Source organism: Astatotilapia calliptera, unplaced genomic scaffold, assembly GCF_900246225.1.
Source record: "Astatotilapia calliptera unplaced genomic scaffold, fAstCal1.2 U_scaffold_16, whole genome shotgun sequence".
NCBI classification, from domain to species: Eukaryota; Metazoa; Chordata; class Actinopteri; order Cichliformes; family Cichlidae; genus Astatotilapia; species Astatotilapia calliptera.
Window position 1 is genome coordinate 157,889 of NW_020535685.1, and position 20,894 is coordinate 178,782.

The following is a 20,894-nucleotide window of genomic DNA, read 5'->3' on the forward strand; positions in this document are numbered from 1 at the left end:
CTTCCATCACTGTAACCTTCACCAGGTGCCGAGTGGAGATATTCGTGTAAATTTTAAAGAGATGTTTCTCAGCACAGTTAGCGTTCATTAGCTTCTTCTTAGCATAACTCTCTTTTCTGGATTAATGTGCATGTTGTAACTGTCACACTGAAGAAAGAGAAGCTCTCTTATTTTCATGCACAGAAGAAAAACTGGTGCTTTGGAGATGTTTTAGAGGGGGCGGACCCACCAGAGATATCCTGAAAGTATCACATAGTTAACTGCAGAAGTCTTAACATTTGGAAATCAAGCTGAAGACAGCTGAGATGACTAATGCTTCTTCTGTTTTATGTTTCATAGTCCTGCTGAAACATGTTGTAGTTATTCTGACGGAGCTATGACTGTTTTTTGCATCTAGTTAAATATATAATAAATAACATCAAACTTCCTGACACTGTAAAATGCATTGAATAGATGGATGGTTTGATTTGATCCCACAGTCACCTGACCTGTATCCACAGCACTGACCTCTGACCTTCAGCGTCACTTGTTTCTCCATCAGAATCCTCTTCCACCTGCTGTAGACGGTGCAGGTGTAGGTGTGGTTGTCTCCATCTGTGGGGTATTTCAGGGTCAGACTGAGGTCTCCAGTTTTCAGCAGGTTACTTTTCATCTTCGTTCGGTCTCTGTAAACCTGGTGCTGTTTTTGAGGCTGGTCAGAGCCGTTCTCATACACGTGAACCTTCCAGTGGTAGTAATCATGCTTCCACTCCACTTTCGCATCTTTGGGCAGGTGAACTGCGGCTTTGAAAAGCAGCAGGACTGACTCCACCCCTGAGTCCACCTCCACCTGGGGGACTGAGAGAGAGAGAGAGAGAGACTGCATAAGAGGAGCAGAATGAGGAGGAAGGTAGTTCATCTTTGTGTTGTAGGTTTTGAGATTTATGGTGGGAAAAAAACCCTTTTTATTACAATAAACATGATGTTCCGCTTAATCGCATTCAATTATAATGAAGACATTTTTTTGCTTTTCTGAGGGAACTTCACATTTAGGCCCTGTTCAATCTGATCTCTGCAGGCTACCACCATGTTTAAAGTTTACTGAATCCAGAAGTTGAGTTATATAAAGGAGACTGAGAGCTGTGTAATCCATTATTGTATTTTGTAGTTTCTATAAAATGACCACAGGAGGGCGACAGATCCTGGCTGAGTTCTTCTTTGAGTTTCTCCTGCATGCTGTTGGGTTACTCACCCTCTTTTTTCATTTTAATCTCCTCTCTGTCCTCCTGTGTTTACCTGCTCCTCTCTCAGGTGCTCCACCTGCATCGAGCTGTGTGTCTTCCCTCAGTTTAGTCTTAGTACAGTGCTGCAGTATTTGTCCCTTTCCAGAATCCACACAACACAAGTAAATTCCAAACATAGTTTTGAAATGTGGATTTCATTAATTAAAGATCAAAGCTATCCAAAGCTATCTGGCCATGGATCAAAAATCCTGAATGAACTGTGATGAAATACATTTCACTGCCACAAGCTGCTCTGATTACTGACAGACCTGCTGAATCAAGGATTCACTTAAATAGAAGCTGTCAGACAAAGTGAATCTCAAACAGCAGCACATCATGACACGATCTAAAGAAACAGCCGAGAAACAAAGTCAGTGATGTCTGTCAGTGTGGAAATGCTTACAGAGACATTTCTAAGGCTTTGGGACTCCTGTAAAGTCACAGTGAGGACCATCATCATCCACACATGGAGAAAACTCAGAAACAGATTAGTTCAAGAGCACATCAACGACTCATCCAGGAGGTCACAGAAGAACCCAGAACATCTAAAGATGAGATAAAAGCTGAACTTTATGGAAGGTTTGAGTCCCGTTACATCAAGCTAACAGCATTTCATAAAGAGAACAGCAACAGTCAGACATGGTGGTGTGATGGTTGAGGTTGCTTTGATTCAGGATGACTTCCTGTAACTGATGAACCATGACCTCTGCCTTCCAACAAAACATCCTGAAGGAGAACATCAGGACATCAGTTCATGCCCTGAAGCTTAAGAGCACTCAGGCAGCAGGACAATGATCTGAAACATGCCAGTAAGTCGACCTCTGAATGGCTAAAAAACAAAACAAAATGAAGGTTTTGGAATATTTGATAAAATGGCCTAAAACACACAAGATTTAATAAAAAGCTGCATTTTCTATTTCCTCAGGTTGTCTTTCTCTAATAGTAAAATTAGTTTGATGGTCTGAGACATTTAATTGTGACAAATATGGGAAAAATATGAAATCAGGAAGGAGCAAATAGTTTTTCACAGCACAGTATGAACTCGGCAGTCCAACATTTTACTGTTGGTCGTCATTTCACACCTATAAATATCTGGGAATCTTACTTGATGACTCGCTTACATTCAAACCACATGTAGAGAATCTTGTGAAAAATCTGAAGTTAAAACTGAGATTTTATTTTCAAAATAAGTTGTGTTTCTCTTTAATACAAAGAAGCAGCTTGTTGCTGCAACATTCTTGCCTGTGCTGGATTATGGTGATATTCTATATATGAATGCTTCTGCTCAATGTCTTCGAATGGTTGATTCTGTGTATCATGCTTGTCTGAGGTTCATCACTAACCGTAAATTTCAGACTCACCACTGTGAGTTATACTCTCAGGTAGGATGGCCTGCTTTGGTAAGTCGGAGGAACTCTCATTTATACAGTTTTATATATAAGGCGATACTTGGGTTGCTGCCTTCTTATCTATGTTCCCTGCTTGTAATGAAACATGCTGGTTGGTATTCTCTTCGTCCGCATGGCTACTTGTTGCTTTCTGTTCCATTTGCCTGAACTGAACTTGGTAAAAGAGCTTTTGTCCATTTAGCACCCTTTGCTTGGAACAAACTGCAGAAGGAATGGAAAATGACTGAATTCATTTCATTAAGTGCTTTTAAATCTAAACTACGAATCCTTGAGGCCAAGTCCATAACATGCAACTGTTTCAATTAGATTGATTGTTATTTTAACTGAATTTTTTTTATTTATTTTTTTTAACTTTATTGAATTTTACTGAATTTTATTTTATTTTTTCATTTATTGTTGCATGCATGTTGTTGCTGCCTGTGTTTAATTGCGTAATTTCTGTAACTGTGAGACACCTGCTGCTGCCTATCTGGGCCAGGTCTCCCTTGAAAAAGAGGTTTTTATTAATCTCTGGACTTATGCATCTGAAGCTCATTCTGTATCTTACAGGAGTTATAAGAGAACTGGGACATTTTTGTGTTTTCTTGTTTCTGAGTGTTGAACCAAACTGGGTTCTAAAGCCCTGTTGGATTTCTGCTTTGATAGATTCACAACAGTCAAAGAGTCAAAAGTAAATTTAGTTTTAAAACTGTGGTTTGCATTTTTAAAGGTGGAAAGTGTTAGATTTGTATTGTTGATTGTCATTTATGCTTAGAAATATCTACTCATATATGCTTAGAGTTTTATAATTAGTTGTAGATTGGTAGAGGTTTGATCCTTAATAGTTTGCAAACTTTGTGTGCATTCCAGAATGCTCTGGCATGCACACACAACTTAAGGTCAGGAGAGAGGTTATATCTTCTCTTACTGATTTATGGTATAGGAGGACACCTACTCTGTATCTGTTTAAGTATAAGAGCCTTTTGTTCAGATGGACCGCTAGACTCCTGGCACCAGCTTTGGGGAGTCTTCACAGGTTCACATTCTCCCACACACACACATATACTTACACACACACACACTTACACAACGCACAGGCAAGGTACTCTTTGTTTGTATGTGGACGTCATATGTTAATGAACCTATGCATATTCATGTAACCACAATAAAAGGAGTGCTATGGGGAACCTGGCTGAGAGTCTGACGGAGGTCAAGTGGGTGGAACGACACTTGGCTCTGGGCAGGCCTCCCTCATGCATGAGTAGCCCAACGAACTTTGCCTACTTGGTGTTCAATGCTTTCGTGGTGTAGTTAAATTGTCTCATTCCAGCGGTGGGTAGTGGTAGGTGGTGCTAGACAGACCCAACAGAAAGTTCTAAACATTTGTTTCAGACAGTAAATCAAGTGTGTAGCTGACTCGTTTCCTCTCAGTTCTACATCACTGACCTCCGACATAAAGCTGCACTCTTTCCTTCATCAGGACTCTTCCCCTCCTGCTGTAGACGGTGCAGGTGTAGGTGTCTGCATCTTCTTCTGTGGGGTGATTCAGGGTCAGACTGAGGTCTCCAGGTTCCAGTAAGTTTCTCTTCATCTTCGTTCGGTCTCTGTAGACCTGGTGCTGTTCTTCAGGCTGATCACAGTTATCCTCATACACGTGGACCTTCCTGTTTTTTCTGTCCGTCCACTCCACTCTGACGTCTTCAGGCAGGTGAAGTGTGGTTTTACAGGGCAGCTGGACAGACTCCACCCCTGAATTCACCTCCACCTTTGGGACTGAGAGGACAACAAAGCAACAAAGCTCATTTTCTCTGACTGAAATATTTAACGTCAAAGTAGTGTCATGCTACTCAGAGTTAAGAAGTCAGTGAAAACAGAAAATTGAAATAAAATAGAAATAAACATTTGAGGATAAATGATAGGATATACTTTATTGTCCCCGCAGGGAAATTTGTTGTGGACTCAAGTACTGACACAGAAGCTGCCTACACAGAGTAAATACACAACAGAAAAACAAGAAATGATTTTAAAAAATGACTTTAATAATACAATTCTTGAATCACTATAAATGACAGAGTGATACTAATATTAAAATGAAGTGTGTAAGTGTTATTTATTATCGGTTAATAGAAAACAAAAGAGCCTGTGTCTGTTACACTGTTTCAGCTGTTTTTGTTCACATAAGATCAGGTTGTTATTATCAGTCAAGTTTATCTGATATATGAAAAAGTCATTTAAAGGTTGTTTCCTGTGTGTTGTGAAAGCTGATTGAGACTCTTGTCTGTGTGGGTATCATATGGTAAGTGTGACTTCTGAGCTTACAAGCAAAAGGCCTAAAATGTAAAAACATTAAATTACTTTATTATTTTCAGTTTTTAACCTAAGCTCAGTATAACAAACACACACAGTGTTATTAAATACAGCAGCAATGATGTTCCTGTATTTGAATGTATTGGAAAGTAACGCATTACATTAAATTACATTTGGCAGTGATGAGCAGCCAGGCTGCAGCCTCTGTTTATACCTGCTCATGTTTCTACAGTAGAATCACCATGACGACCACTTTTTGTGCTGCTTTTCATCTTTGATTTTGGTTTTGTGTTCATACCTAAACCAGGGCTGTCAGCGGTGACGCGTCATCACATTTACATTTTTTAATGAAATTAACCTAGAGCGGAGACCGAAGTCCCCCTGGATACCTGTTACTGCAGCTGAGAGAGGGTAAAAGGACTGGACGCTTGTGTTTAGAGAGACACAGAGTGCTAAAACAGAGTTTATCTTTGAATGTCTTTGACGAAAGTAAATCATCTTTAACTCTGAAGACATCATCTGAAGAGTCGCTCTGGGGAGTCCTGTTAGATTAGAATATTATTTTATGCCATGTTATACCCCTAACTAAAGATTGTGAATTATTATGTAGTTTTAGTTTGCATTATTCTCCTGAATTAGAAGAAGCTGATAACTATTGCATTCGTTAAACTGATTTGCATTACATTAGACTGCTGATTTATTGTGGATGAATGATATTGTTTTATGATGCATTATACTGCTGAGTTATAAGAAATACTGTTCGCAGAAAGTCATCGCCTTATTTTAGGCTTTTATGATAAGGTGGAGGCACCAGAGGCTATAAGAGTTTGAGCAATGCTCCACCATTTTGAGATCTGAGGCTGTCTGCATACAGTGTCCATCTCCCACACGTGTGATCATTAAAATCATCGTTTGACTCGACCCGGCCGGACCAGTGTTGTTATTGTGGTTTTTCTCTTGTCTCCATCCCCAATATTTTGAACCATAACAGTCCAAAGTTAGAAATTACAGCAAGCACCGCCAGAGGAGCATCCACTGCCCAACACTGTGGACCCACTAAATTCAGGAGGATTTGGAATATGGAGATAAGTTCATCTTCAGGCCTGGATGTGCTCACCGTCCTCTGTCTCTCCATAATAAACTGAGACAGTAAGAGGACGTTGATTGGTTTTTCATCTGAATTATCAAGATTAAAATCTCAATGCTAAATAGATGTTGAATTAACCTTATAATACTAATGAAACCTGACGACTGGAATAACACTGTTTGATAGTATAAATGACTATTGATCTATTTATAGTTATATTGAAATATGTAGCTGCCAGTAGTACTCGGCCCTGCACTCTGATCTATATTAGGTAAGAATATGTTGATTTATTCAGTATTTGAAGGTCCAATTGAAAAAACCTTAATAGATTTTTTAAACAATGTGGGAGTCAAACAGTTGTGTCTGTCTGGTTGTTTTAAGAGATCACAGACTGAAACTGGTTTCCATCATATATAAGTTGGCTAAGTTGTCATTGGCCAAGCTAGCTGAAACAGAAGGAGAGAAGTAATATTTCATAATATTTCATAAAACCTTCATACAAATTTTATCTTTCAGCCATGTTTAGATTATTTTACAGTTCTGCACTTTGTACATAATTTAATTTATGTTTTGTTGAATTTCTGGATTCTTAAAATATACATTTAGAACATTTGTAATGTAGAGCCAGCACCGCTAATTTGTTCTTCTCTGGATTGTTAATAAGCAAGTTTGGCATAAATAGTAATTAATACTTATTTAAAGTGGGAGTGGTGTGTAACTGCATAATACACAGTGGGTAACTGTAAACTTCTGTATTCTTATACACACCTGACAGGTCAGCTGGTAGACGGATTCTAGTAGTGGTTAAATGGTTTGTAATAAAGCAGCAGGTCTTTTAATTGTATCACAGGGTGAATTTGTGAAGGTGACATTTTACTGGACTTTATAATAAAAGTCTGGGGAATAATGTTTAAGTTATTAGTTTGTGTGTACTTGATTTATATGTCAATCTTTTCTTGTCTTATTTCAGATTCCAATAAAACACATCCTTTCCATAATGTAAAAAGATAAAAACTCTTAAGTTTTTATCCAAGTCTTTAAATTCTCCTTGTTAAAAATACTATTCCATGCTCTCAGATTGGGATTTATTTGGTAGTTACCTGTATAACTAATTAATCTAATAATTAATATTTAATTAAAGAAGTTCAACAGGCTACTAGTAAAGTGTCTACATGTATCATTTTGATTTGTTGCTGACTTGCCTTTTATGTGCTTTTTACTGCACTGAAAATGAGTAAAAAGCAAATGTCCACAAACAAACTCTGAAAGACCTTCAGAAACACATCTGGCTCCTTGGAAGGAAAATACACAGAAATAAGGTGAAGCTCAAGACTTTTGCACAGTACTGTATGCCTAAATGGGATGAGCCTCTGTCATGTGATTGGTTGATTTAATATTTTTATCACTGAGACATTAAAAATGTACCTAATAAAATGACCATAGAGAGTAACAACAAAAAAAACATACCAACAAAGTATTAAAACACCCAAACTGGCTTGAATATTTAGAGCCTGCAGTGGAGCGGCTCATGGTAACTGGATGCACACAGAGTTGGTCTGTAGCTGCTGTGTGAGGTGCTGATACCTTTGCCTGGTGGCTGAGCATTTCCCCCTCTGTTGTTGCTTTGTTAGCCTTGCAGTGCTTAAGGTGCTGCAGTATCTGTGCCAGGGTTCAGGGGGCTACAAAGAACCCCCTTCAATATGAACCACATTAGTTTGTGCTTCTAACTGTATCACAAACTCTCCACTGCTGGAGTTGATGCCTTAAAGCAGAGCATGAGGATGTTGACAGATGATAACATCCTTATTATCTGAGAGATGCAGGGAAATGCTTCAGACGCTGCCTGTTTGCTCAGGCCGCATGTTTGTTCCTGCAGACGAGCAGACTGTGGAATAAAATCCACAGTGAACAAAGTGAGGCAGCAGTTTGCTGATTTCTGCCTTCTGTTAAATTGTGGGACTCCAACACGTTAGTCTGTGGCCCAGCTCATCTTTTCTTTCCAAAAGGCTTTCATAATTATCAGCCTAGTAGTTTGTCAACTTTCTCGCTGACAAAGTCTTTTGGAGTTTATTCTTATTTGAGTTTCCTTCACCCGAGCAGCACAGAAATGGCTCTGCTACACTCCACATCAGATTGGGTGGAGCAAGACACCAATTAGTCATCCATCCAGCAGCAAACTAAAAGCAATGAACTTAAAATAAATTTTAAAAAGGTTAAATTTAATAAATAAATAAACAGTTTTCTTGATTAACTTAGAGATGTCTGACATTTTTATATTAGATAAAGCCTAATGTTTAATAATATGGGTATACAGATGATTCATTCTAACACAATATTTATCCTGTTTTTAGATAAAACACACATTTTTTTCACAGCTTTAGGTACTGATTATAAAAATTATTAGCAGGAATGGACCCAAACAGCAAGACTTGGAAGCAGGAGTGGGGTTTCAGCTTCATAGCTGGATTTACAGAATAACAACGTAACTAAGAAGGCACTGGGAACTTAACTGGTAAACATCAAACAGCTGGGACCCTAACACAGCTGGAGAGATGACAAAGAACAGTGGGAGACAGACAATATAAATACCAAGTGAATCGATGAAGAGAGGACACGCCTGGAAAACATAGCTGGAAATAATCTAAATGACGAGACAGGCAAAACAAAACTGAACACGATGCACACAGGAAGAGTGACTATCACAATAAAACAGGAAACAGACGGACCTGACACAGGAAGACATGAGAAACAAGCACAGATGAGACTGACTACACAGAAGGAAGACAGAGAGGAGACAGAGAAAAGATTAAGGAGACAAGAATGAAGACAGACAGCGAGAGAAGGAGACACAATGAGAGAAAAAGGGCGAGGGAGAAAGACACTGGACACGAAAAGGAACTTTTCCCAGACATATTTTTGACCTGGGGGCAGAACTGATTGTGAAAGGAAAGGGAAAATGCTTATGAACTTGCAAATTAAAAACATGATGCATTTAAAGTAGCCCTTTTCCATTTGTATTTAAGAAGAGAATTTGTTGTAGTGTGCGATGACTGAACCTGTTCCTTTTCGTGGAGATAATTTCTCCTGCCTTAAGGAAAATCCCTTCACATGGAACAGAGGAGGCTGGAGTGCAGAGAAACTGGTAGAGATGCAGTTATACAGTCTACCTGGGCCCCACCAACTATCAGCTGAAGAGAATAAAGAAATTCAATTGCTGCACATTTGGCAGACTAACATTTTCAGATTAATGAAACAATAAAATATATATATATATTTATTTTTTTTTTTTTCTCTCTTTTTTTCTCTTTTTTTTGATCCCAATTGGAAGACGGTAAAGTTGTAGCACTGAAACAAATTTTGAAATTCTGAAACTAATAAAACTATTGTGTGGGATTAAAGTAATACAATTGTACAAATACAGTTGCTCTCCTTCTTAGTTGTGGAAAATTTTTTAACAAGCATTAATGTATATATGCATTACTGTGTATTATCAATGAGGACAACATGCATCCGTCACTGGATTTCTGTATCAGTCTCTCGCTGGCCCACTCTCCTTTATAACAATGCTTTAGTTCACTGAAGCTTCCAGACTTTGTCTATGCACTGCTCTCTTATGGTCCTGCCACAGAATGTCAGGACACAGCATCCTGTTGGAGATGTGCTGTTGTGCTTGGGGTCATTGTTGTGTTGCACGACCCTTCAATTTGTTCAGATGCTGTCACGGTGGTGGACGGACTCGGGCACAGACTGAGGTAGCACGGTTCAATCACTCCAGTGCGCTAGGTACACGTGAAGGGGAGGGGGGAGGGGGACGGACACCAGGGTCCCGGGGATCAATAGGCTGGGGAAACACACTTCTTCACACTTGTATATATTTAATATATATTTTTACAACATTACATGTAAAGAGTCAAGTGGAAGTTTTTCTAAAGTTATTTAATGATATTTATATTATGAAAAGCAGATTTTTGACATTTTACCTTTTTCCCGTTTTCAGATAAAATAAACACGCACAAAACAAAAGCAAACGGCCAGAACACAAAGCTGGAAAACCCACCCGATTGACAAAAATCAACTAAAAATACTCCCACACAACAGAAGCTCCTCTATTCCTCGCTAGAGGAGGCTCCAAATCTCTCAGTAGAATGATCAGTGGTTCACTATCTGTCACCACCAAACACTCCACAAATCCCACGAATGATTCGCTTCCTTATAAAGCATTGAATCAGACACCGAAGCAGTTAGGCTCTAAATGAAGCTTCGGCTGTCACTGATCACGTGACTCTGGCCAAACGAATCAAGCTTCGACACAGTGCTTCTGAAGCAGTGTGTTGATTTTTTGGACACACACACTGGAGCTTCAGCCATCACTACTCTTAGGGTTTGGTTTTCATCCACCTTGTCCCTTGTTTCACCTTTATGTTAATAAAGCTCGCTCACTTCCATAGCAGTCTGCATCTTGGGTCCTTAATAACTCACACAAGGCTTGCCCCAGCAACCCGTGACAACAGCGTCACTGACCCGGGACCATGACACTTATATCCTCATGTGGGACTTAAATCTAAAAGGTGAGTGAGCTTTTGTCATGAAGGCCAATTTGGATCAACCGGCCAGATAAGATAACACTTGCAGAATCATAGACATTGTTTAAAACTGTTCTTAAAATACAATAATACATATAATATTTATTCATGTGATTCTATTACATGTGAGGTTTTACTTTGTTGTAATAAATTTTCTTTTGTGTGTGTTTGTGTATTTAATATCTGGCTTTATGTTTGACCCTTAGAGTCTTGTGCTTTAGCTTTTCTGTTATAACACTGTGTAAACTCTGTTTATTTTGTTAATTCCTTCGTATGCAGACAGTAGTGGTGCAACAGATCACGGTTGATCCGTAATCTGAACCGATCCCACTACACGGTTTGGCACGCAGGTGATCCGAAGATTTGAAAAAGAAGAAAAAAGTATGTGTATGGTGTGCGTAGTCAGTCCAGCCAGCGCTAGCGGTCCAAGTAGCGGAGCAGAGGAGTTTGTGGCATTTAAGCAGCCCTTTGCTGCTTAAATGCTATTACAAAAGCTACTGGGGAGTTTAGCTGCAGACGGGAGGCCGTATTCCGTTGTGCAAAACAAGGGGTTTAAACTGTGATGAACGTGCTTGAGCCACGCTATGATATCTCGTTGCGCGTCCACTTCAGTGACAAGATTGTTCCAAGCATGTATGAGCAGGAGAAGTTTAAAGTTTTGGCTGAACTGTCCCAGGCGTCTTCTGTTGCCCTAACTACAAATAGGTGGACCTCCAGGGAAACGGAAAGCTACGTGACCATGACCGCTGGTTATATCACAGCGGAGTGGTAGATACAAAGCCCTGCACTGCCCTATATTGCACCTTAATTTGTTTTTATATAATTGCGTGGAATGAATCCTGAGTTGAATGTTTTTTTAATAGGCAAAAAATACTTAAATAAGTAAATGGCGAGTTAATTTTTTGTCTTTTTTGCTTTTTCTGCTGATCCAAAAATTGATCCGATCCGTGATGAAAAAACCGTGATCCAATCCGACCCGTGAGATTTTTGATCCGTTGAACCACTAGCAGACACCATGTGGAAACAGATTCTGGTGTTAATTATCAGCTTCATCTATCTCAGTGGAGCTGACACCTGCAGAGCAGACTGTGTTGTAGTGGACAGCTCCCAGGTGGGAATGAAAGAAACTGTTAACTGGGCTAGAAGGACATGCAGGTGAAACACACACACACAGACACACAACATACCTTTCTTCAGTAACTTCCATAAATACACTCCAAGTGCCACAGTAGCAGCAATAATCATGACAGCCAGGAGAACCCAGGCCTCAGCAGGAAAGATGTACGGCTCTGTAAGAGACCAACAACAGAACGAGGTTTACATGATTATTCTGATCCAAAGTTAATAATCCAGTTCCAACAGGTCTGCTGCTCATCAGGTTAAACAGCAAAGTCTACAGGAGTCATCGGCTACATACAACAGGCCTTCAAGCTGGCTGTAGTTAAACCTTTACTTAAAAGCCAACTCTTGAGATTGATTACAGGCCAATCTCCAACCTTCCTTTCATATCAAACATCCTTGAAAGAGTAGTTGTCAAACAGCTAACAGATCATCTGCAGAGGTTTATTTGAAGAGTTTCAGTCAGGTTTCAGAGCTCAGCACAGAAACAGCTTTAGTGAAGGTTACAAATGATCTCCTTCATTACACATATTAAACAAATATGTACGACTGCTTTCTTTCTGGTCACTTTCTCTAAAATTAGAAACATGAAAATATTATCAGTTGATCCAGAACTCGGAGTACTGACAGGAACTGGGAGGACAGATCATGTCTCATCCTGAATAATGAGACCGAACAGAGGACGAGCTATGCTAATAAACAGACACATGCTGATCGGTCAGTATAAATCGCTGGCATGAAGTGATCGAGCCACCACTCACTGTGGGCTGAGAGCTGGTTTAAGTTTATTTAGGCAGCAGGTTCTTTGTATAACAAGCAGACTGCAGAAAAGGCCTCAGGAGGTTTCCACAGGTCAGTGTCACTGTCAGTGCTGGATGGATGGGAACGTTTATCATAATAACTGTGCACGTGTAATATTAATACACATAATAATACAATAATGGTGTGGATTAAACGGGGAATCCAAGCAAGGAGTTGAATCTTTGGTATAAATTAAGAGCTTTTCTATTTTACAAAGTTACTTGTCAAATGAAAATATTACTTTTAATGTTGGACAAACTAATATGATAAAAAATAATATAGTTAAGTTTTCGAGTGTGCTGCTGACCTTTGACCTGCAGCTGAACATCTGTCAGTCTGGGTTCTTCTCCCCTCACTCTGATGGTGCAGGTGTAGTTGCTGCTGTCAAAGATGTGGGGTTTCCTCAGAGTGAGGCTGAAGTCTCCAGTCTGCAGAGCGTCAGTCTTCATGGATGTTCGGTCTCTGTAACGCTGGTTTTGATCTGTCAGCTCGTCGTCTTCCTGCTGACGCTGGTGGACGGTTGGAGGATTGAGGTCGTAGCGGCTCCACACCACTGTGGAGGGTCCAGACACAAACGGGATGTGACAGGGCAGCAGGGCTGACTCCGCCCCATCGTACACCTCCAGGGTGAGGACTTGGTGGGACACTGTGAGGACACAGAGACACACACATGAATCAGCTGTCTGTGTGACCTGTAGGTCACGTGACCACCTGAGATTAGAAACTAGTTCTACAAGATTGTGTCTGTGTAAGAGTCACAAGGTAATGCTGCATTAATCATGACTCCAGAAAGAGGTTTTTCAGGACTTGCTGGTTTAAAGTGTTAAAGGCTGATAATCCTGTGTTTCCTGTGGGTGAGCTGCTGTCTTTAGTGCCTCTCTGTAGGTCAGACCTTTCACTGCTGTTCACACCTGAAGGCTGAGTGGACCTCCTGGGTTAGTTTTCAGGAGTGTGTGGGCACATTTATGAGTCTCTCAGTTCTGTAGATTAAACAGCAGCTGATCCGACTGCTCATACTTTGGTCTTAGCATCTGACATATATACAGCTACAGCACAGCTGTTTATAAAGCACATATGCATGTGCATTGTTCTTGTCCCTGCAGAAGTCTGTTAGTGTGATAACCTCTGACCTCTGACCTTTTATAGTTTCAGTAGGTTTTTGGGGTGTGTTGCTGACCTTTGACCTGCAGGTCTACTGTACTCAGTGTCCGTGTGTTTCCAAATGCAGTGATGGTGCAGGTGTAGGTGCCGCTGTCAGAGGTGATGGGGTTCCTCAGAGTGAGGCTGAAGTCTCCGGTCCTCAGAGAGTCCGTCTTCATGGACGTTCGTCTCCTGTAACGCTGGTTTTGGGCTCTCAGTTCATCTCCTGCATCATTACGCTCATGGACGATTGGAGGATCGAGGTCATGGCGAGTCCACACCAGAGTGGGGTCAAAAGGTACAGAAGTGTCCTTGCAAGTCAGCAGGACAGACTCCACCCCCTCATACACCTCCAGAGCCGAGGCATGCTGGGAAACTGAGGACACAGAGACAGAAACATGAACATGCTGTGAGTGTAAACCTGAACTCTGCATCAGTTCACTCAGAGTTTAGAGTCACACGAACCTGTGCTGATATAAAACATCAGCTACCTGAAGTCCTCAAATATAAATGAGATCCTCTTTTCTTAGATGTTATTGGACCTGAACTGAAAACATTACAGAGGACAGAATAAACCCAGCCCACGCTGTCACGCTCTTTTACATCACTTTGTTGCTGCTCTCTGTGGTCACACATAAAACCGTCTCTGTGGGCGATCTGAAGCCTGTCAGTGTTCAGATACAGTCAGCTGTGGTTACTCTGGATGAACTGGTCCTTTAAACAGACCAGAGGCAGAGAAAACAGCGTGTATCTGACAGGAAGTTTAACCACACAGTAATTCATGGATACATCATACATGGCCCATATAATGACTTGAAGAAATATAATGCATTTTGGACATTAGAGTTACTATTTTTGTTTTTGAGGATTTGTTTGTTGTTGAGTGTAATGTTAAAACAAGTTCTTGAAAAAGCAAAAAAATGTTAAATATGAAGGCGATATGAGCTGAGAGCACAAACGTGCTGAGGGACTGGCTGTGTTAGTTCAGTGAGAGCGCCAAAAACTAACGTGTCCACTCATGTCTGCATATGGATTTTGTTAAATATGAAGAAAGCAGAAGCAGGAGTGCTGCTACGTGTCTGATTAGAAAGAGAGGACCAATTTGTTCATTTGGTAATGAAAGTATGCTGTCCTCGCCTGGAGTTTCCTCCAGCTTTCCAGCTAGACAGCGAGATAACGATGCTTCAGACTTATTTCCCTTTTTTGTGCTGATTTATTGAAGAATGTCCTCTGACCATTGCCTTCTCTTTGACCATCGTAAAACTGAAAACATACTAAATGTTGTATTAGCACTAACATCGCAAACTAGCTTGTTACATGCTTATTGCAAGCTAAAGGGATAAAACGTTCATACTCAAGCGTACAAATTATCACACCAACTTTAAGCAAAACAAAGAGACAATTATTATTTTATCATCACTCATACTTACGGACAAATCTCGTCCAAAGCAACAACATTTTAAGGTCCCTGTCAGCTTAAAACAATAATACTTTGGCATTACATTCAGCTTTTTTCTTTTTCGGAAAGCAATCCGAACAATACTACAAAGCAGCCACTAGAGGGAGCTCTGGGGCAGTTTACAAACTGTATAATCCAGCGTAATTTATAAAAGGCAGAACAGAAAGGCTCATCACTGAGTTTTATAATGACACCCGGTTACGCCAATCGGAGGTCACTAAAATCAATATTGAATCGGTGTGCAACTTTGCTAAAACAATGTCGGACTCTGTAGTTTTCTCTGGTCCCCTCCCCAATCAGACCAGGAGTGACATGTTTAGCCGCATGTTCTCCTTAAATTGCTGGCTGTCTGAGTGGTGTCCCAGAAACGATGTGGGCTTCATAGATAATTGGCAAACCTTCTGGAGGAAACCTGGTCTTGTTAGGAGAGACGGCATCCATCCCACTTTGGATGGAGCAGCTCTCATTTCTAGAAATATGGACAAATTTATTAAACCCCCCAAAATTCAGAGTTGGGACCAGGAAGCAGAGTTGCAGTCTTACACGCCTCTCTGCAGCTTCTCTCCTCCTGCTACCCCCCCAAAAACCCATCTCCATAGAGACTGTGTCAGCTTCCAAAAAGACAAAAAACAACCTAAAAACCAGCAACAAACAACTTAAACATAAACAATCACAAAGAAAGAACAATACAGTATCCACATCTGAACCAAAGAGTAAAACAGTGAAATGTGGATTATTAAATATTAGGTCTCTCTCCTCCAAGTCTCTGTTAGTACATGACTTAATAATTGATCAACAAATCGATTTATTCTGCCTTACAGAAACCTGGTTTTAGCAGGATGATTATGTTAGTTTAAATGAATCAACACCCCCGAGTCATTCTAACTACCAGAAACCTCGAAGCACAGGCCGAGGGGGAGGTGTGGCAGCAATTTTTCACACCAGCCTGTTAATTAATGAAAGACCAAGACAGACTTTTAATTCATTTGAAAGCCTGATGCTTAGCCTCGTCCACCCCAGCTGTGAAACTCAGAAACCAGTCTTACTTGTTATCATCTATCGTCCACCTGGGCCTTACACAGAGTTTCTGTCTGATTTCTCAGACTTTATATCTAATTTAGTTCTGAGCTCAGATAAAATAATTATTGTGGGTGCTTTTAACATCCATGTAGATGCTAAAAATGACAGCCTCAACATGGCATTTAATCTGTTATTAGACTCAATTGGCTTCTCTCAAAATGTAAAAGAACCCACCCACCACTTTAATCACACTCTAGACCTTGTTTTAACATATGGCATCGAACCAGAACATTTAACAGTGTTTCCTGAAAACCCTCTCCTGTCTGATCATTTCCTGATAACATTTATACAGTGGGGCAAAAAAGTATTTAGTCAGCCACCGATTGTGCAAGTTCCCCCACTTAAAATGATGACAGAGGTCAGTAATTTGCACCAGAGGTACACTTCAACTGTGAGAGACAGAACATGAAAAAAAAATCCATGAATTCACATGGTAGGATTTGTAAAGAATTTATTCGTAAATCAGGGTGGAAAATAAGTATTTGGTCACCTCAAACAAGGAAAATCTCTGGCTCTCACAGACCTGTAACGTCTTCTGTAAGAAGCTTTTCTGTCCCCCACTCGTTACCTGTATGAATGGCACCTGTTTGAACTCATCATCTGTATAAAAGACACCTGTCCACAGCCTCAAACAGTCAGACTCCAAACTCATGGCCATGGCCAAGACCAAAGAGCTTTCGAAGGACACCAGGAAAAGTATTGTAGACCTGCACCAGACTGGGAAGAGTGAATCTACAATAGGCAAGCAGCTTGGTGTGAAAAAATCAACTGTGGGAGCAATCATCAGAAAATGGAAGACATACAAGACCACTGATAATCTCCCTCGATCTGGGGCTCCACGCAAGATCTCATCCCGTGGGGTCAAAATGATCATGAGAACGGTGAGCAAAGATCCCAGAACCACACGGGGGGACCTGGTGAATGACCTGCAGAGAGCTGGGACCAAAGTAACAAAGGTCACCATCAGTAACACACTACAACGGCAGGGAATCAAATCCCGCAGTGCCAGACGTGTTCCGCTGCTGAAGCCAGTGCATGTCCAGGCCCGTCTGAAGTTTGCCAGAGAGCACATGGATGATACAGCAGAGGATTGGGAGAATGTCATGTGGTCAGATGAAACCAAAGTAGAACTTTTTGGTATAAACTCAACTCGTCGTGTTTGGAGGACGAAGAATACTGAGTTGCATCCCAAGAACACCATACCTACTGTGAAGCATGGGGGTGGAAACATCATGCTATGGGGCTGTTTTTCTGCCAAGGGGACAGGACGACTGATCCGTGTTAAGGACAGAATGAATGGGGCCATGTATCGTGAGATTTTGAGCCAAAACCTCCTTCCATCAGTGAGAACTTTGAAGATGAAATGAGGCTGGGTCTTCCAACATGACAATGATCCAAAACACACCGCCCGGGCAACAAAGGAGTGGCTCCGTAAGAAGCATTTGAAAGTCCTGGAGTGGCCTAGCCAGTCTCCAGACCTCAACCCCATAGAAAATCTGTGGCGGGAGTTGAAAGTCCGTGTTGCTCGGCGACAGCCCCAAAACATCACTGCTCTCGAGAAGATCTGCATGGAGGAATGGGCCAAAATACCAGCTACTGTGTGTGCAAACCTGGTAAAGACCTATAGTAAACGTTTGACCTCTGTTATTGCCAACAAAGGTTATGTTACAAAGTATTGAGTTGTATTTTTGTTATTGACCAAATACTTATTTTCCACCCTGATTTACGAATAAATTCTTTACAATCCTACCATGTGGATTCATGGATTTTTTTTCACATTCTGTCTCTCACAGTTGAAGTGTACCTCTGGTGCAAATTACTGACCTCTGTCATCATTTTAGGTGGGGGAACTTGCACAATCGGTGGCTGACTAAATACTTTTTTGCCCCACTGTAGATTTCATGTTATTAATACTCACATATTGGAACCTATTATTCAAGTAACTATTTAACCAAAATTGTACAACACCGCTTAAACCATACCTTTCACACTTCCGTAAAAGTAAAGAATGATCTATCGTATCAAAGGCTTTACGTAAATCAATGAATTTTGAGTTTACATTGTGCCTCCGAGCGTCTGCACTTTGGGTCCACCATTGCTGCCTGCACACAGCCTTCATAACAGAAGATCGCAACCAGAACATGGACCCCGCAGACATTTCCACCTCGGAGTTCAACGCCGAGATGGTGTGGATGGTGAGTCTTCTCGACCGCATTGCCCAGTCACAGGATTTACGGACTATGGCAGTCGGGCTAAGTGCAGTAGATGCCCTTATTCGGCATAACACTCAGCTTTCTCAGTTTGCTAAGGACACTAAGTTGGAGAACACCATAACTGCCTGGAGAGAGCAAATCAGGGCTGGTGAGCTTGCTCTCTCACTCACTAAATCTTCCCCATCACTGCTTCAGCAAGACACACACTCCCCACCTGCCTCTACGCTGCCACGGACTTCCTCTCCTTCAACACACCAGCCGGGACATTGTTCACCTGCCCGTTCGCCTGCCTTTTTCCTGGCAGCTATGTGGTTGGAGGATCAGGAGGAGGTCTCCATTTCTCCACCGGTTCCTGTTCCCTCATCTAGAAGGAAACAATGCCACCGTCACTCCTCTCCTCAATCATCTGTTCTGCTACCTGTTGTTCCTGCTGGGGGTTCTGGAGTACCGCTCCAGCCGTCTTCAGTCTCCGCTGGAGGGTCCAAGTGGCCCGTTCAGCCTTCTGTCTCCGCTGAAGGGTCCGAGGAACCGCTTCAGCCGCCTGTTCCCGCTGGAGGGTCCGAGGGGCCCGTCCAGCAGCCTTCCTCGCCGTCGCCTGCAGCGCCTTCCTAATCTGGTCCAGCCTCCGAGTCTTCAGCTTCGCCTGGTCCAGCTTCAGCTACAGCTTCGCCTGGTCCTGCTTCAGCTTCAGCTTCAGCCTCGCCTGGTCCTGCCTCACCTGGTCCTGTGACGGCCACGCTGCCGTCCGGACCACATCCTGCGCCTCAACATCGCCGGCCTTCTTCCAGGCCTCTGATTCAACGTCCTCGTCCTGTCCAGCCACCTTCCAGGCCATTGGTCTAACCACCAAACATCTGTCTATATTCTGCTCATCAATAACTCGTCTTCGTTCTTTCTATTGATCTGTCCTTACTGAAATGACTCCACCCTGATGACTCCACCTGTGGCTCAGCAGGTAGAGCGGGTCGTCTTGCTGACTCCTCCCACTGGCGTGTCAGTCTCGTACCAGAAGAAGCTTTGAAAACAAAAATTTAAAAGTGTTGAGCAACAAGCGTCACAGCTTTTTGAATGTATCAACTTCTTTAAAACATTTGGGCAGCCGTCGAGCTTTAAGTTGCATTTAGTCGACACAAAGTTCCCACAGTGACAAACATGAGGTCGATGACCCCCTACGAGCAAACACTTAACTTAATCATTCAGACTTTTAAGTTAGTTTAACTGGTTTACTTCTCTTCATAATGTTTAATGAATCTTAATGTTTCTGAGCTCCAGTTGGCACAGCTCTCTCTTCTTCTGTTCACAATATGAGCTCAGATTGTTCCAGTCACTGCTCTTCTCTCACAGTGGGTGAACCTGACAGTGTTACAGTCGTCGCCCACAAACTAAACACACAAGAATCTGTTTCAGACAAACACTTTAGTAACACACACACACACACATCCCTGTACCCTGTAACATTTCATGAAGTGATGGCAGTGAACATTTCTGAATCCCAACCATAAGACAACAAAGTAAACTCAGTGATGACATCAGAAGGTCCACACTGACTGACGTGTCTCCTGTACATGTTCCATGTTTGATCCTGATCACTGATGTTTAATGACTCACGTGACGCTCTGACAGGAACAAAGAATGTAGAAAAACCTTTAAGGAAACCTGAGGAACAGTGAATCCACTGATGACTGACACCGTCACGGCGGGGTGCGCCGATAAGTTTAGTTTACAGGACCCAGAAGCAGACACTTCTGGACTTGCTGACTGAACAGAAGATGATCCTTTATTTAGATGTTGGCACATGAAACAGCATGAAGCTATGAAAACTAAGAAAACTGTGAACACTCAGAAAACTAAAGGACTAAGAAGTGAAAATACTACGACAAAGTATGAACACTGAGTAAACTATGACGTAACACTATGGGGATGCAAACAGACGACCTGACAACGAAACATAGAAAACAGAGGACTTAAACACACACATGAGGTGATCAGGAGAAGTGGAGACACACGAGAACACAGCTGACTACAATGAGACATAATGACCATACAGGGGAGAGTAACACTAACTGCAATGAACAAAGAACACCAGACTCTTCAAAATAAAACAGGAAACAGAGACATAGACATGGAGATAAAACATGACATGAACTTAACATAACCACATAGACATGAAGCATGACAGGTAGACGCACGAACCAGGGAGACTGAGTACAGGGAAGATGACAGGAACGACAACATGAACTTGACAACATAAGACACACACACATAAAACACATGAAGGGCAAGGGAGGCTTAACACAAGGGTAATATAATAACAAACAATAAACATCAAAATAAACTAACACTCACCGACCCAGGACCGTGACAGACACAGAGTGGGTGAGTTCAGTATGAGATGAGTCCGGCAGCACTGAGGGTCCACAGATGGGAGAGGCTGTCCTTTAAGGAGGTTGGACAT

At 41.6% G+C, this 20,894-nt stretch overlaps 1 protein-coding gene across 1 annotated transcript; it reads right to left on the reverse strand.

The window, feature by feature from the left end:
* Positions 1–601: 601 nt before the first annotated feature.
* LOC113017603 (uncharacterized) lies at positions 602–20,894 on the reverse strand (the record flags this gene model as incomplete). Its single annotated transcript, XM_026160744.1, has 6 exons — positions 20,786–20,894; positions 13,725–14,063; positions 12,855–13,193; positions 11,815–11,916; positions 4,097–4,423; positions 602–837 (listed from the first exon to the last, which is right to left on the reverse strand). Coding segments are annotated over exons 1-6 (1,452 nt in total), but the record flags the coding sequence as incomplete, so codon positions are not given.